Below are 18986 nucleotides of genomic sequence, written 5' to 3' on the forward strand. Positions count from 1 at the left end.
CTAGGATTAAGACAGTGTATCATTGCCTGATCAAAGAAAGTATTACTTTAAAACTGGTCTCAAGTGTAACCATGGCATTTTGTATTCCTACTGACATTAAGACTGACTGAGCAGTTTAAATTTATTTTTACAAGAAGGGTTCAACTTGCCATTTTCTATCATCTTAGAGAAAAGCCTAGAACTGCTTAGTAACCTTTCGATAAACCTCAAAAGAAAAAGGATTCTGCTGTTCATGTGTTTTTCTTATTTAAATATCTCTAAGCAGACCATCTCAGATGTATAAATTTCATTCATTTCAAAGACTACACAATGGTGCCCACTGGTGGCAATCAAGCATATTTTTAAAGGAAATTTTCTGAAAAAGGGTAGATACTTTACACCTAATATGTAAAACATCCCTCTTAAAGAAAGCAAGTACACAATGTGAGATAGTAAACAAAAATTTAATGATAAAAATTCAGCTTTAAGTAAGAAATCTGGTGACACCTACCTAAGCTGCTGCATTCTTTAAGAGTTTTCTCTTGAAGATGTTCTAACCGTACTGTAAATAAAAGTCCAAGAAAAAGATATTTCACAGATAAAAAGAAAGAAAAAATTAAATCAGATCAATTTCTGGATTAGCTAACTTACCTTGTAAAGCTGTTAGCCTTTCATTGGTAAAGTCATTATCAGCTTGCAAAGCTTCTATTTTTGCTTGGAGCTCCTGTTCTTTTTCTTCCATTTCATCTATCTTATGTTGTAATTCTTTTTTCTCAGCTTGTCCCTTCTGTTGGATTTCTTCTTGTTTTCCCTCTGCTATCTGTTGAAAATGAAAAAAAAAAAATCTAGCTATTTAATAAAATCTGACCTTGTTTTAAGATGTCTAAAACAGGACTCCTTTTATTCATGTAAATGATGTCAAAAGTGATATGCACTGTGTCATTCCTCTGTATCAACTGAGAGAGAAAAACTTGTAGCAAGCAAACAAACACAATACATACATAGATTATAAGGGTCAAAATGAAAACCTCATTTTTCAAGAGAGAAATATAGTTTTCCCTGAAATTACTATTGTTTCAATTAGCTTTTAAGTTCTACAGTGTAGCTTATTCTGAAATTTTAAACAAAATTACTTTTAGCTAAAGGAATCAAGCACTTTTTTAAATGACTTCTTTTTAACAAGTCTAATATTTAAAGCTATATAGGTTAACCATTCACACGAATGGGAGGTATGTTCTGGTCTTCTGTTAACAAATGGCTATCTTCTGGCCACTCAATCTATGGTGTGAATTACATAAAGACGGGTCTTCACAAACTCAGTTCTAACATTTTACAGGACCAACACAGCATTACGTGTGATCTGGTCTGTCCTTATCCTAAATATCCTATAGCTACAGGAAGCTGCAGTTCACGCATAGGCTATGGCCTCCTGGAAGGAATCACGCGAAAGTTCTCTCTGGGTTTGCTCCAGCACTAACTGAATTTGGGACACCTTAAAGAAAAGCAGGCCCTAGTTTTCCAAAAGTCTGAGTATCTTGGGTTTTGGTGATTCTTATCTATTTAATATATTTTTAAACTCATTATTTACCTTCATCCAAAGGAAATATGTCAGCTTTTACAAACTTTTAATTATCACTGGTAATGGGATTTGGGTTAAACGGCAACTGATTTATACTATAAATTCATCAACAACTATTCAGCAATATCTAAATTCTTAAGGTATCCAGCATGTTAGGGATGATTAATTTCTATATTTCCAGTTTGAGAAATACATACCTTTAATTTATCAGATAAATCTTTAATCTCATTAACTGCTCCATTATATTTATTGGCTAATTCTCTTAATTCTTCCTGAGTCCGTTCATTCATTTCTTTCAGATGGGTACATTCATCTTCAGTATTACTAAGACTTCGCTGTAATTCAAGTTTACAGATAATTGATTTAGAATAAATGCACATTCTAAATTCAATTTATATAAACTATAATTCTATGGACTGTTCTAAATCAGAATCTACTCTTGACTTCATATAAGGTTGAATTAAGTAACAGAAGAATTTCAATCTACCTCAGGTACTTGCTAAAACAGAAAATACAAAGGACTTGGAAAAACGAAACGTGGAAGGAGAGGCTGATCCTTCATAAAATCATACTTTTTAAAGGTCACAGGGTATGAGTTTTGGCCTTGAAAATATTTTAAGCCTATCACTTCTTAAAAGCACATTTAATAATGTGCACACACAATCAACAAAATTAGAGGACAATTAGCATTCTTCTTTCTTTGCACATCATATTAATGATCTGACCGTGAATCAGTCACTTTGAGACTGGGCTTCCTTGGTGGCTCAGATGGTAAAGTATCTGCCTGTGATGCGGGAGACCCAGGTTTGATCCTGGGGTTGGGAAGATCCCCTGGAGAAGCAAACAGTAACCCTCTCCAGGCACAATTTTCCTCTCTGGAGGATGGGGAAGGTAAGAATAGTGGTGGAGCTCTCTGCCTTAAGACCGACTATTCTCAATCGGAAGAAAAACAAAATTATATGAAAGGAGATCAATTCCCTGGCACATATCATGGTCCATTGTGTGGAGGCTGAAATCTAACCAAAGTGGGAATAGTAAAATTCCCTGGTTAGGCTTTTATTTCCTTAATCATTGACTAGGGACCATAAGTATCAGAGCTCATGTGGCTATGCTAAGAACTCCTAAAATGAAAATAGCATACTGTTCCTTCCCACCAGATAAGACACGAAAAACTTCCTAGCTACATATTAATACCCAAGTTTGAAATGTCTTGAAATGCTAGCACTTTTAGGCTAAAACTGTGAAATCAGAGTCTTGGTTAGTGTCTGTTAAGTTGAAATACCTCAACTTCCGAAAGTTTTCTAACCACATCAATTTTCTCCTGAAGAACCCGCCTCAGGGACTCTTTGGCTGTAGTCTCATAGTTGTGTTTATCCTCCTGTAACGCTATAAGTTCCTTCCGTAAACTATCTTCTGTTTGATTCTAGGATTAAAAATATTTATAGTTATTTTTTTAAAGCATTTACCATTTGAAAAAAATAACACATTGTGATGTTCTCTGAGTTCTATATTAAGGTACCTCCAAACAGAAATTATGTCAACTCTGTATTAACTAAGGCTGTATATAAAAGTTGCATTAGTAAATTACGCTCTCACAAGCATATTAACTCATACTTTCAACAGAAAAAAGTCAAAGTAAACTGAAAATTTCTCCCAAGTATACAAAATGAATGAACTATTCTATTAATACTTGCCATATTCTCTGAAAGCCACAATATTTACACTTATGGGCAAAAATAATCACTTAACTTCTAAAGGGTGTCAAGCATTTTAACACAATAACTAAGCCAAAAGGAATAAGAATACCCTGAGGAAAAAGCTGATCCCAAGTCTAAGGGAAGAAATGTACAAGATGAGTCTGGACTACCTTGTCTGATATGATAGCAGGAAGCTATTATCCAAGTCTGATAGGGTACTACCAGAAGAATTCAGGTGCCAACCTGAAGAAGTTCCCTGAATAAGGCCTCCCAAAGATGGGAGAACTGGGAATCAACAAGAAAAACAAAACAGGTTTAACCCATGCTATGTATTTAAATCTTATTTGCAGGAAAAAAATACTTAATTGGTCATTCTTTGGTAGATGAAAAGGAGCCAAAACATCATTTTGAAATCCAGTAAATAAAGAGAGAAAATCACTCATCCTTTCCTTCCTAAAGAAAATGTTCTTTAGGAAAATAAAATGGCTTATGAGAGAAGTTTCTCTTTATAGAAGTAATGCCTCTAGTAAATGAAGGAAAGATAGAATTACAAAGAATGAATATAGGAAAGGATAATCAAAGACCACTAATATCTCACTACCACTCTAGTATTCTGGCCTGGAGAATTCCATGGACTGTATAAATTTATGGTGTAGAGGAGGAGCAAGAAGGTTTAAGTATCATTCCAGATTGAGGGAAATTGTACACGGTGAAAGACCCAGTTTTTCCAACAAATATCAACTATGATGGAAAAAAGAGAATTCGATATGGGTATTCACTATATACAGTTTTTTCTACTTACATGTATGTGTGAAATTTCATGTAATGGTAAAAGATTTTTAAAATGGTGAAAATGTATAGATGTTTTTGAATGTATTCAAAATAACAGTCAAACAAATGAAGCTACATAAAAACCAATGCATTTTTCTTTAGGTACTTGAGATGGATACTTACTTTGGAGCATGCTTGCAATTGGTTTCCCATAACCTCTAACCGTGATAAGAGTCTATCTTCATCTATTAAAGCCTGTTAAAGAAAAATGAAATATAAATAAAATCCCAGAGAAGTTATCAAATAACATATATAAAAAAGGTTGCTACTGCCAAAAAAAAGACCTAAAATCACAAAGTTGACCAACATTCACTTTAAAATGCTAAATTTTCAATATTTGTTCATTAAGAAATAACTATGCCTTTGTCTGCTACATAATTTTAGTTTCAGTTTAATAACCATCTAAGGGATATTGAGCTGTGCTTAAACGCTTTATGAGTATAAAGGCAACTGGAATACCTGCCAACTGGTATCTGAAGCCTCTTGGGTAATGGCTAGCAGCCTCTGAAGCGTGGCTAACTTCTGTTCCAACATCTGTTCCCGATGTAAGGCCTCCTAATATTATAAATCACAAAAGAAATTCTAATAACCTCAGCACAATTCCTTTGACAAATAATCAATTATTAGCACATTCTGAAAACATTCTTGTTTCACATCCTACAGTGTATCTTGCTTTCAAACCTGATAAATCTACTTAGTATAATATATTTAGCCCACATCATTTTAACCCAGATGGTGCAGTGGTAAAGAATCCACCTGACAAGGCAGAAGCTGCAGGAAACACGGGTTCAATCCCTGGGTCAGGAAGATCTTCTGGAGAAGGAAATGGCAACCCACTCCAGTATCCTTGCCTGGAAAATCCCATGGTTAGAGGAGCCTGGCAGGCTAGAGTCCATGGAGTTGCAAAGAATAGGACACAACTGAGTGCGCACAGGCACATGCGCGCGCACACACACACACACACACACACACACAGATCATTTTAGCCTATTTGTTGAACTGTACTGTAAGTAGTGCTGTTAGGGGTGCTCTCGCTGCAACTTCCTCTGTAACAGGAAACAGGTCATCTGTTTTTGCTTCTTTAATTGTAATTCACAAGAATGAGTTTAAAAGAACAAAACCTAGTGCTTGCTTCGGCAGCACATATACTAAAATTGGAACGATACAGAGAAGATTAGCATGGCCCCTGTGCAAGGATGACACGCAAATTCGTGAAGTGTTCCATATTTTTAAGAAAGACCATGAGAAAATACTTGAGGAGATAATAGTTGAAACCTTCCCTAAAATGGGGAAGGAAATAATCACCCAAGTCCAAGAAACCCAGAGAGTACCAAACAGGATAAATCCAAGGCGAAACACCCCAAGACACATATTAATCAAATTAACAAAGATCAAACACAAAGAACAAATATTAAAAGCAGCAAGGGAAAAACAAATAACACACAAGGGGATTCTCATAAGGATAACAGCTGATCTTTCAACAGAAACTCTTCAGGCCAGGAGGGAATGGCAAGACATACTTAAAGTGATGAAAGAAAATAACCTACAGCCCAGATTACTGTACCCAGCAAGGATCTCATGCAAATGTGAAGGAGAAATCAAAAGCTTTACAGACAAGCACAAGCTGAGAGAATTCAGTACCACCAAACCAGCTCTCCAATAAATGCTAAAGGATATTCTCTAGACAGGAAACACAAAAAGGGTGTATAAACTCAAACCCAAAACAATAAAGTAAATGGCAATGGGATCATACTTATCAATAATTACCTTAAACATAAATGGGTTGAATGCCCCAACCAAAAGACAAAGACTGGCTGGATGGATACAAAAACAAGACCCCTATATATGTTGTCTACAAGAGACCCACCTCAAAACAAGGGACACATACAGACTGAAAGTGAAGGGCTGGAAAAAGATATTCCACACAAATAGAGACCAAAAGAAAGCAGGAGTAGCAATACTCATATCAGATAAAATAGACTTTAAAACAAAACCTGTGAAAAGAGACAAAGAAGGACACTACATAATGATCAAAGGATCAATCCAAGAAGATATAACAATTATAAATATATATGCACCCAACATAGGAGCACCGCAATATGTAAGACAAATGGTAACAAGTATGAAAGGGGAAATTAACAATAACACAATAATAGTGGGAGACTTTAAATACCCCACTCACACCTATGGACAGATCAACTAAACAGAAAATTAACAAAGAAACACAAACTTTAAATGATACAATAGACCAGTTAGACCTAATTGATATCTATAAGGCATTTCACCCCCAAACAATGAGTTTCACCTTTTTCAAGTGCTCACAGAACCTTCTCCAGGATAGATCACATCCTGGGTATGGCTAGATTTATGAATCTAGCCTTGATAAATTCAAAAAAATTGAAATCATTCCAAGCATCTTTTCTGACCATAATGTAGTAAGATTAGATCTCAATTACAGGAGAAAAACTATTAAAAGTTCCAACATATGGAGGCTGAACAACACGCTTCTGAATAACCAACAAATCACAGAAGAAATCAAAAAAGAAATCAAAATATGCATAGAAACAAATGAAAATGAAAATACAACAACCCGAAACCTGTGGGACACTGTAAAAGCAGCGCTAAGGGGAAAGTTCATAGCAATACAGGCATACCTCAAGAAACAAGAAAAAAGTCAAATAAATAACCTAACTCTACACCTAAAGCAACTAGAAAAGGAAGAAATGGAGAACCCCAGGGTTAGTAGAAGGAAAGAAATCTTAAAAATTAGGGCAGAAATAAATGCAAAAGAAACAAAAGAGACCATAGCAAAATCAACAAAGCGAAAAGGTAGTTCTTTGAAAGGATAAATAAAACTGACAAACCATTAGCCAGACTCATCAAGAAACAAAGGGAGGAAAATCAAATCAATAAAATTAGCAATAAAAATGGAGAGATCACAACAGACAACACAGAAATACAAAGGATCATAAGAGACTACTACCAGCAATTATATGCCAATAAAATGGACAATGTGGAAGAAACGGACAAATTCTTAGAAAACTACAACTTTCCAAAACTGAACCAGGAAGAAATAGAAAATCTTAACAGACCGATCACAAGCACGGAAATTGAAACTGTAATCAGAAATCTTCCAGCAAACAAAAGCCCAGGTCCAGATGGCTTCACAGCTGAATTCTACCAAAAATTTAGAGAAGGGCTAACACCTATTCTACTCAAACTCTTCCAGAAAACTGCAGAGGAAGGTAAACTTCCAGACTCATTCTATGAGGCCACCATCACCCTAATACCAAAACCTGACAAAGATGCCACAAAAAAAGAAAACTACAGGCCAATATCACTGATGAACATAGATGCAAAAATCCTTAACAAAATTCTAGCAATCAGAATCCAACAATACATTAAAAAGATCATACACCATGACCAAGTGGGCTTTACCCCAGGGATGCAAGGATTCTTCAATATCCGCAAATCAATCAATGTAATTCACCACATTAACAAACTGAAAAATAAAAGACATATGATTATCTCAATAGATGCAGAGAAAGCCTTTGACAAAATTCAACATCCATTTATGATTAAAAACTCTCCAGAAAGCAGGAATAGAAGGAACATACCTCAACATAATAAAAGCTATATATGACAAACCCACAGCAAACATTATCCTCAATGGTGAAAAACTGAAAGCATTTCCCCTAAAGTCAGGAACAAGGCAAGGGTGCCCACTTCACCACTATTATTCAACATAGTTCTGGAAGTTTCGGCCACAGCAATCAGAGCAGAAAAAGAAATAAAAGGAATCCAAATTGGAAAAGAAGAAGTAAAACTCTCACTGTTTGCAGATGACATGATCCTCTACATAGAAAACCCTAAAGACTCCACTAGAAAATTACTGGAGCTAATCAATGAATATAGTAAAGTTGCAGGATATAAAATCAACAGAAATCCCTGCATTCCTATACATTAATAATGAGAAAGTAGAAATGGAGAAGGCAATGGCACCCCACTCCAGTACTCTTGCCTGGAAAATCCCATGGAGTCTGGTAGGCTGCCGTCCATGGAGTCACTAGAGTCAGACACGACTGAGTGACTTCACTTTCACTTTTCACTTTCATGCATTGGAGAAGGAAATGGCAACCCACTCCAGTGTTCTTGCCTGGAGGATGCCAGGGACGGGGGAGCCTGGTGGGCTGCCATCTATGGGGTCACACAGAGTCGGACACGACTGAAGTGACTTAGCAGCAGCAGAAAAAGAAATTAAGGAAACAATTTCATTCACCATTGCAACGAAAAGAATAAAATACTTAGGAATATATCTACCTAAAGAAACTAAAGACCTATATATAGAAAACTGTAAAACACTGGTGAAAGACATCAAAGAAGACACTAATAGATGGAGAAATATACCATGTTCATGGATCAGAAGAATCAATTAGTGAAAATGAGTACACCACCCAAAGCAATCTACAGATTCAATACAATCCCTATCAAGCTACCAGTGGTATTTTTCACAGAGCTAGAACAAATAATTTCACAATCTGTATGGAAATACAAAAAACCTTGAATAGCCAAAGCAATCTTGAGAAAGAAGAATGGAACTGGAGGAATCAACCTGCCTGACTTCAGGCTCTACTACAAAGCCACAGTCATCAAGACAGTATGGTACTGGCACAAAGACAGACATATAGATCAATGGAACAAAATAGAAAGCCCAGAGATAAATCCACACACCTATGGACACCTTATTTTCGACAAAGGAGGCAAGAATATACAACGGAGTAAAGACAATCTCTTTAACAAGTGGTGCTGGGAAAACTGGTCAACCACATGTAAAAGAATGAAACTAGAACACTTTCTAACACCATACACTAAAATAAACTCAAAATGGATTAAAGATCTAAATGTAAGATCAGAAACTATAGAACTCTTAGAGGAGAACATAGGCAAAACATTCTCAGACATAAATCACAGCAGGATCCTCTATGACCCACCTCCCAGAATACTGGAAATAAAAGCAAAAATAAACAAATGGGATCTAATGAAAATTAAAAGCTTCTGCACAACAAAGGAAAATATAAGCAAGGTGAAAAGACAGCCTTCAGAATGGAAGAAAATAATAGCAAATGAAGCAACTGACAAACAACTAATCTCAAAAATATACAAGCAACTTATGCAGCTCAATTCCAGAAAAATAAATGACCCAATCAAAAAATGGGTCAAAGAACTAAATAGGCATCTCTCCAAAGAAGACATACGAATGGCTAATAAACACATGAAAAGATGCTCAACATCACTCATTATCAGAGATATGCAAATCAAAATCACAATGAAGTACCATTTCACACCAGTCAGAATGGCTGCGATCCAAAAGTCTACAAGCAATAAATGCTGGAGAGGGTGTAGAGAAAAGGGAACCCTCCTACACTATTGGTGGGAATGCAAACTAGTATAGCCACTATGGAGAACAGTGTGGAGATTCCTTAAAAAACTGGAAATAGAACTGCCTTATTAGCCAGCAATCCCACTGCTGGGCATACACACCGAGGAAACCAGAATTGAAAGAGACACGTGTACCCCAATGTTCATCACAGCACTATTTATAATAGCCAGGACATGGAAACAACCTAGATGTCCATCAGCAGATGAATGGATAAGAAAGCTGTGGTACATATAAACAATGGAGTATTACTCAGCCATTAAAAAGAATATATTTGAATCAGTTCTAATGAGGTGGATGAAACTGGAGCTGATTATACAGAGTGAAGTAAGCCAGAAAGAAAAACACCAATACAGTATACTAACACATATATATGGAATTTAGGAAGATGGCAATGATAACCCTGTATGCGAGACAGCAAAAGAGACACAGATGTATAGAACAGCCTTTTGGACTCTGTGGGAGAGGGAGAGGTTGGGATGATTTGGGAGAATGGCATTGAAACATGTATAATATCAGATAAGAAACGAATCACCAGTCTAGGTTCGATGCAGGATACAGGATGCTTGGGGCTGGTGCACTGGGATGACCCAGAGAGATGGTATGGGGAAGGGGGTTCAGGATTGGGAACACGTGTACACCCATGGCGGATTCATGCTGATATATGGCAAAACCAATACAGTATTGTAAAGCAAAATAAGTTTAAAAAAAAAAAAAGAGGCAGATTAAAAAAAAAAAAGAACAAAACCTAGAATAGAAAAATCCAACAAATGATATAAGTCTGCATTCTATATATATATATATACATTTTTTTTAAAGTGTGTGTGTGTGTGTATGTCTGACACATATATATAGAGAGCAGCAAAAATACTTCATAATGGCTTAGCCACATGAGTATGACATCTAAAAAAGAAGTATCTTTTCATTTTTCCTTTAAAAAATTTTATATGTTATATATACTTAAAAGGACAGACTATTTTATCCTCACAGTCTACTCCACTTTCAGGTGTTCTAAATCTCTCTGTGACCATACAACACTTAGCCACAGATGAACATGTCAAACATAAGTACGAGGCCAAGTGTTAATTCCATGTAATTGGGAGTCAATGAGTTAAATAACTATTTGGTAGCTCCAAAGGAATATTGTTCCAGAGAAAGACACTGGCAAGCAAAGCCTTATCTCTAGGTCACTTGTTAACATTTGATAGCTGTCAAGAAGGTCTCCTTTACTGCAAGTCAAGGTGAAAATGCTCACAGAGCATTCAGTTGAGGTTCTGGCAAAACTTGAAATTTCACTTTCTTCTATTCCTGTCATTATCCAAAGAAGAAGAATTACTAAGACCTCGGAGCTACGTCAACTGAGAAGTGTATACTTCAAACATAGCACTTGAGGTTTAAAGCATGCATTTATTGCTCTCCATATCCTTGATAAATAACGATTAGGGAAAATCTGGTCTAATTAGAGTTAGAGGAACTGCTTTTTAATATCCCTGAAAGTAGAGATGAAGGAATCTAATAAAAGTCATACCACCTCAGAACCCACATTAAATTACAGCTTACACTTAAAAGTGACTAGGTGCCAAGTTTATTTTAAGCTTCTAAAACATTCCTAATAACCAGGAAATTGCACTAATGATACAAAAAGTTTTACTTAAAAACAAAAACAAAAACCCAGCAAACAATCACTACTTCCACTAGATGGTGTAATTTAACCTTTTTTACTCAATTCCATTTAGCGTTTCATAACTCCATGAACCACATCCTAACAGATATCTAACACTTCCAGGAATGGTTGATTAGTTCTGAGACATGAAATGTATCTATTTCAGTTTTTATTCAAAAGGTTTACAACTTATATTAGAACTTCAGCAATTCCAAGAGATGTATACAGAAAAGACAAGCCAGTATAATTTTCTCTCAAAGAATTAGAAAAAGAACAGTGAAAGATTATGCCACTATGAATATTCAAAGACCTGATAAGAAGGTAGAAATGAGAGCTAGAATGAGAGCATTAGATTCACAGTTGACAATGACTAGTAACTATAGTACATAGCCCTGGGAAATCCCATAGAAGCCCCATATTCCTCATATGAAAAATGAAGGTTAGAACAGATTGATCTCAAAGTTTCTCCTACCTCAAGACATAGAGAATAAACTTGTAGACACTGAGGGAAGGAGAGGGTGGGGTGAATTGAGAGAGCAGCACTGAAATATATACATTATCATGTAAAAACAGAGAGCTAGTGGGAAGCTGCTAAGGCCCAGTCTGGTGCTCTGTGACAACCGATTAGGACAGGAATTAAGTGGGTGGGTGGGTGGCTGGGGTCGGGAGGGAAGCTCAAGAGAGGAGTGTTATATATACATATGGCTGATTCAAGTTGTTGTACAGCAGAAACCAACACAATACTGTAAAGCAATTATCCTCCAAATAAAAATGAAATAACAAAAGAGGTGAGAAAGTGAAAAAAAAATGTCTTCTACCTCAAAAAAATAAGAGAGAGCTAGGTCAATTAATGTGACTTCCTACTGAATGGTAAACAACTACCAACATTTATAGCATATGTTCTACACGTCAGACATTGTTCTAAGTGCTTTACATGTTTTGTTTTTTTTTTTTTTCCTTTTGGCCACACCACTTGGCTTAGAGGATCTTAGTTCCCCGACCAGGGATCAAACTCGGGCCCTTAGCAGTGAAAGCACTGAGTTCTAACCACTGGACTCCCAGGGAATTCCCTGTTTTAATTCATTTATTCTTTACAATTTTGTGATGTAAGTGCTACTATAAATATATCATAGATGAAGAAAGTGAGGCACACAAGAGTTAAACAACTTTCCCAACAGGTCCAAAGTTAAAGCCACGGATCAAATCCAGGGAATTCTGGACAGAGTCTATGTTCTGTAACCTGAAAGTGTGTGAAACCGCTTTTCAATTCACCACTACATTATGCTCCAGGGGAAGACAAGATCTGATTAATACACTGACAGTTTTCACATATGTGTACATTTTTAACTGCAGTAGGACTGCTCTTAGTGATTGATCTATAAAAGAATGGAGGGATCCAGGGTCACTGGTTTGGTCTTATCATTTTAAACAAAAGGCAACTGAAGATATACATATGTAAAATGAATCACCCAAGGTCACAGAACTAATTTAGTCTACATCAAGATACAAACCTCAATCTCTAAACTCCTGATCCGGAGTTTTCCTTAATCATGTTCCCTATGATATGCTCTTCAGATATTAAGAGCATATATAGATATGCTCTATAGACATACATCTATATATATACATATGGTTCTATAGATATAGAACCATAATCATAGAACCATAATCCAGTTGAAATCTACCAAAATCAGAAAGAAAAAATGGAAATAATAATCACTTATATTTTTTCTCGAGATTTCTATTGCTCTTTAACTATGGTATTAACTTCTTCAGCAGCCCATTCTACAATAAGTATCTGTCCCGTCAAGAAATCTTTCTACAGCCTGAGCAGCATACAACAGTATTTATGGGCAGAGACTCTGAGGTCTGACTTGTCTTTGTTCAAGTCCCAGCTCACTAACATACTAGGTATGTGATATTGTGCAAATTATTTAAACTTCCTGTCCCTCAGTAAGTCCATCTATAAAAATGGGCATAAAATATGTATTTTATAGGATTTTTGTAAAGATTAAGTGAATTAATATAGGTAAAGTGCTTGACTAGAGTCTGGCATATAGTAAGCGCTATATATTTGCTATTAATGGTTAGTATTTTGTGCGCTGAGTTGCTCAGTCAGGTCCAACTCTTTGCAACCCCATGGACTGCAGCCCGTCAGGCTCCTCTGTCCATGGAGATTCTCCAGACAAGAATACTAGAGTGGGTTGCCATGCCCTCCTCCAGGGGATCTTTTCAACCCAGCGATCAAACCCAGGTCTCCTGCACTGCAGGCGGATTCTTTACTATCTGAGCCACCAGGGAAACCCAGTTAACATTTTAATGGTTCATATTATTTGCTATTATAGCTATAAATAGCATCCAAAATCTCTCCAGGTTTAATTTTATTTAAAACTCACCTTTGGATAAAGAAACACTGTGGAACTTCTTCATATTTGATGGAGAAAAACTTCTCTTGTATAGAACCTTATCTTCTCCAGACTTAACAATTCTGACTTTTTAAATCCTATTTTTTTAATAAAAACTATTTTTAATTGCTTATTTTACTTTGAAAAGGTATTTCCTTTGTATTTGTATGTAGCCAATATTTCTATAGCCCATGTTTGTGAACTAGCAAAATCAAATCTAAGCTCTGCTTTTAAAGACAAAGAAATCTCAAGATTTACTTTACCTGAAGATACTGAGAAAGCTGGAATAGTTCCTGAGAGTACATACTTGGAGTGTTAGCAGCAACCTAGAAACAAAAGGACATACCATCAAAAGTCACACAAAATATTTGCAGAAGATACTAAAGCCAAACCAAGTCCTTGAAATGCCTATTTAGTGAAACATGCAAAATAAGTTATTATTTTTCAAATTGATTTCCTTTAGTTTTCAAAATATTTCTGCTCCGTGTCTAAAACCTAGAGATGGTATTGTATTATAGTGATCAGTTTGAGATTTACAACCAGGATGGTACGACAAGCACTATCAAGGAAAACAATCTTTGATAAACCAAATCACAAACTTACAGCACAAAGGCAATATAGCTTTTTCTTTACCCAGAAATAATACTTGTTAAATCAACAGATCTACATTTTTTCCTTTAAGATACACTGTTAAATAGTTCTTCAATATGTTAACAAGTCACAATTCATTTAGAACTAGCCATCTTCAAAATGGTATTTGTACGTGGCGGGTGTGGGGGAGAAAGCAGGACAAGAAAGCAGGACATTTCTTGTCCAATGGCCAGAAGCAATGAAAAATGGTTTATCTTTTTATTTTCCTTTTAATGATACATAGGTTTTAAGAAGAAAAAGATGAGAAATAATGGTGTTCAAACATTACAAGTCACAGCAGAAATGCTTAGAATGCAAGAGTATGGGAAGAAATAACCTCTATAAAGGCTTTCTCCTGGGTGTGAAATACAGAACCACAGTATTATTAAAAAAAAAGAAAAAGGCACTAACAGGTTGCTGTAACATTTTCAATACTATCCTAGCCTTGTATATTAACTTACTAGTAATGTCAACATCATTCTTTATTAAGCTCAGAAAGTCTATTTTTTAAATTAATATTCTAACTAGAAGACAAGAAGTGATATTATTATTTTTTTAAAGTTAGTCCTGAATAAGCAGGGCCACTATTTACTTCTAAAATGATTCTTGGTATTGCTGAAGTTGATGATTAACCACGCTTACTTCTAAAAAAGGAATCTAACAGATAACTTCAGTTTCAGGTAGGCTTTCATTCTTTATCCAAATGGAAAGAAAAAAAAAGGAAAATATTTCTCCCAATAGCTCCACTTTAATGCCAAAAGATACAAATGACTTTTTTTTTTTTTGGCTATTTAGCAAGAATATCTACAGTTTAATACACTGTTAAATAAAAGAAAAAATTTTTTTCTAATTATTAGTTAATGCAAAGTTTCTGTCCAAATCAAATAAATTGATCTTCAGGGACAATAAAAGAGCAATTTATGTAAGCCTGTACTTCTGTTTTATTTCCACGTGTAAGTATATTTTGAGTAAATTATCTAAACACAAAGCTTTAACAAATATTTCTAGGCAGAAACATATTGCATAATAGAAAGTAGTAACTAACATTTTTTCCCTACGGCTAACTCTAGTTTAGTCAGCCACTAATTGAGATAACAAAGGCTTTTTCCCTAAGAAACATCCACTGTACATTCTCTAGTTACTGAAGATCAGACTAGATAACTATACAGCCAAATGCACTCTTACATTCTGTCACAAAAGAGAATTAAGTTTCTAGGTAAAGCATATTTAAAACAAACAAAAACATTTTCAAAAGCAATATAGCTGAATCAGTTTGGAAAAAAATAATCATTAGCAACTTACTTTGTCAACAGGACTTGGTAATGGAGCATGGATGACACTGAAAAGTAAAATTTAGAATTTTTATCTAACTTTCTGACAACAGAGGAAAAGAGTATGACGGTACGAGCATATTTTAAACCCCAAAGTTGTTACACTTTCTTTCATTTTATTAAAAGAATGTGAATTATTTCTAATCCTTCATAAACATACAGAAATTTTTGGAAAATAAGGTAATAAATACACAAACCTACCTTTTACACATTAATATATTTCTAAACACAAATTCAAAATCCAAAATACATTAAATGCCCTTGCTGGATCTACTATTAATGAGGTATATGGTGAATTCCTTGGTTATAAGAACTAAACAGAAAAGAAGCACTCCTTAAACTATCCATTTAAAATTTTGTAACATGCAAATAAAGTTCTTTTAAAAGTAAGTAGTCCTACACAGAAAGTCTTAAAAAGCAAGGCTCTACAGTAAAGAAGGTTAGAATCTGGAAATATGTTCTAGTGGAGTACAACTTTAGCAATCAAAACATAAGTACTATTCTTCTCTACCCAGCTACCTCACACACTTACAAGTTTATATGTAGTTATGAGGCTAAACTCAGTATATCACTTTGAAATTAAACATTAACACACTATCACTTGGTACTAATCACCCTTTTTGGCCTTGTGAAGTATAAAAGAGGCAGTGTAGTGGAGAAGTTAAGCATGGGGCTCAAAAGCCATACTGACTGGGTTCAAATTTTGGCTCTACTTAACCAGGTGTACAATCTTGAGCAAGTTATCTAACCACTATAGGTCTCAGCTTCCTCATCCATAAAATGGAGATTATCATAAAACTAACCACGTAAGATTACTGTTGAGTGTTTTAATGTGCTGCTGCTGCTGCTAAGTCGCATCAGTTGTGTCCGACTCTGTGCGACCCCATAGATAGCAGCCCACCAGACTCCCCCGTTTAATGTGCTAATATAAATAAAAAACTTAAAACAAGTACCTTGTTTTAACACCTTATAATAAGACATAGTAGCACTTGATCACTACTACCACTCACATGAGAAAAGAGCAGCTACGGAAGCCAGGGTTCCTGCTTAAAATGCCCTGTAAGATACTGTAACGTGGGTATGTGTCGGGGGGCAGGGGGGCGAGGGGGTGAGGGGGATGGGAGCAGACAGAGCACAAATCAAGGCTGCCACTCATGCCCCCTACCAGCTGTTCCTCACTCCATATCCAAGAGGCCAATCAAGTCATACTCAGCTTGACGGTTGATTAGGTAAAGTTTTTAGATTCAGCTGGTTCATCAGGTAAGTTCCTGATGAACTGATCTTGCAGGACTTAAAACTAGGAATGGCAATTCTGATTTCACCCTAGTAACTACAAACCTCTAAGAAAAATCTCAATTCAATTAGTCATAGGACACTAAGACGCTGAATAAAATGGAATATTAAGTATTATCACCCACCTCCCTTCTGAGCCCCCACAGTATGCTGTACAGACTCCCACCAAGACCATATTAATCCCCTGCTCTGCTTCTCTGATTTTACATCTGCGTTCTCAGGCACTCTGAACAATTCACCTCTGCACCTCTAGAAACCATATGTGGTGCCTACTGAAGGTTTAAAAAGGTATATACAATTTTAATTTTTCTTCTCAGCCCCATAAAAATGGAACAGATGTTTTAAATTTTAGTTTCTTGATTTTATACAATAAATATTGACTATAGAATAAGAAAAATGTAAAGTAAAGCATGAGGAAATAAATAAAAATTACCCAATACCAAAGAAAAACAACACCCAGTTGTGGACGTGACTGATGATAGGAGCAAGGTCCGATGCTGTAAAGAGCAACGTGCATAGGAACCTGGAATGTTAGGTCCATGAATCAAGGCAAACTGGAAGTGGTCAAACAGGAGATGGCAAGAGTCAATGTCGACATTCTCGGAATTAGCAAACTAAAATGGACTAGAATGGGTGAATTTAACTCAGATGACCATTATATCTACTACTGTGGGCAAGAATCCCTTAGAAGAAATGGAGTAGCCATCATAGTCAACAAAAGAGTCCAAAATGCAGTACTTGGATACAATCTCAAAAACGACTCAAAAACGATCTCTGTTCGTTTCCAAAGCAAATCATTCAATATCATAGTAATCCAAGTCTATGCCCCGACCAGAAACGCTGAAGAAGCTGACGGTTCTATGAAGATCTACAAGACCTTTTAGAACTAACACCTGAAAAAGATGTCCTTTTCATTATAGGGGACTGGAACGCAAAAGTAGGAAGTTAAGAAAACCGTGGAGTAACAGGCAAATTTGGCCTTGGAGTACAGAATGAAGCAGGGCAAAGGCTAATAGAGTTCTGCCAAGAGAATGCACTGCTCATAGCAAACACCCTCTTCAAACAACACAAGAGAAGACTCTACACATGGACATCACCAGATGGCCAACACCGAAATCAGACTGATTATATTCTTTGCAGCCAAAGATGGAGAAACTCCATACAGTCAGCAAAAACAAGACCAGGAGTGGACTGTGGCTCAGATCATGAACTCCATATTGCAAAATTCAGATTTATATTGAAGGAAGTAGGGAAAACCACTAGAGCATTCAGGTATGACCTAAATCAAATCCTTTACGATTATACAGTGGATGTGAGAAATAGATTTTAAGGGTGTAGATCTGATAGAGTGCTTGATGAACTATGGACAGAGGTTTGCGACACTGTACAGGAGACAGGGATCAAGACCATCCCCAAGAAAAAAAATGGCCGAATGAGAAGGCCTTACAAATAGCTGTGAAAAGAAGAAAGTGAAAAGCAAGGAAAAAGGAAAGATATACCCATTTGAATGCCGAGTTCCAAAAAATTACAAGGAGAGATAAGGAAGCCTTCCTCAGTGATCAGTGCAAAGTAGAGGAAAACAACAGAATGGGAAAGACTAGGGATCTCTTCAAGAAAATTAGAGATACCAAGGGAACATTTCATGCAAAGATGGGCTCGATAAAGGACAGAAATGGTCTGGACCTAACAGAAGCAGAAGATATTAAGAAGAGGTGGCAAGAATACACAGAAGAACTATACAAAAGAGACCTTCGTGACCCAGATAATCATGATGGTGTGATCACTCACCAGACATCCTGGAATGTGAAGTCAAGTCAGCCTTAGGAAACATCACTATGAACAAAGCTAGTGGAGGTGATGGAATCCCAGTTTAGCTATTTCAAATCCTAAAACATGATGCTATGAAAGTGCTGCCCTCAATATGCCAGCAAATTTGGAAAACTCAGCAGTGGCCACAGGACTGGAAAAGGTCAGTTTTCATTCCAATCCCAAAGAAAGGCAAAGAATGCTCAAACTACCTCACAATTGCACTCATCTCACATGCTAGTAATGTAATGCTCAAAATTCTCCAAGCCAGGCTTCAGCAATATGTGAACTGTGAACTTCCAGATGTTCAAGCTGACTTTAGGAAAGGCAGAGGA

General features: G+C 36.1%; 1 protein-coding gene across 20 annotated transcripts in view; it reads right to left on the reverse strand.

Moving 5' to 3' along the window:
• SLMAP (sarcolemma associated protein) overlaps positions 1 to 18986 on the reverse strand; it is a 160504-nt gene that overhangs the window by 51288 nt on the left and 90230 nt on the right. For 10 of the 20 annotated variants that reach the window (XM_005695806.3, XM_005695809.3, XM_005695802.3 and 7 more), the window contains exons 4-11: positions 15524 to 15560; positions 13855 to 13917; positions 4546 to 4641; positions 4210 to 4281; positions 2841 to 2981; positions 1756 to 1893; positions 631 to 799; positions 491 to 541 (exon numbers count right to left, since the gene is read on the reverse strand). In XM_005695806.3, coding sequence (XP_005695863.1) covers positions 491 to 541; positions 631 to 799; positions 1756 to 1893; positions 2841 to 2981; positions 4210 to 4281; positions 4546 to 4641; positions 13855 to 13917; positions 15524 to 15560 — 767 coding nt within the window. The remainder of the gene's footprint in view (positions 1 to 490; positions 542 to 630; positions 800 to 1755; positions 1894 to 2840; positions 2982 to 4209; positions 4282 to 4545; positions 4642 to 13854; positions 13918 to 15523; positions 15561 to 18986) is intronic. The other 10 variants (XM_005695817.3, XM_013973602.2, XM_005695811.3 and 7 more) reach the window with 1 other exon arrangement.

This window comes from Capra hircus, chromosome 22 (genome assembly GCF_001704415.2).
Source record: "Capra hircus breed San Clemente chromosome 22, ASM170441v1, whole genome shotgun sequence".
In the NCBI taxonomy this organism is placed as follows: Eukaryota; Metazoa; Chordata; class Mammalia; order Artiodactyla; family Bovidae; genus Capra; species Capra hircus.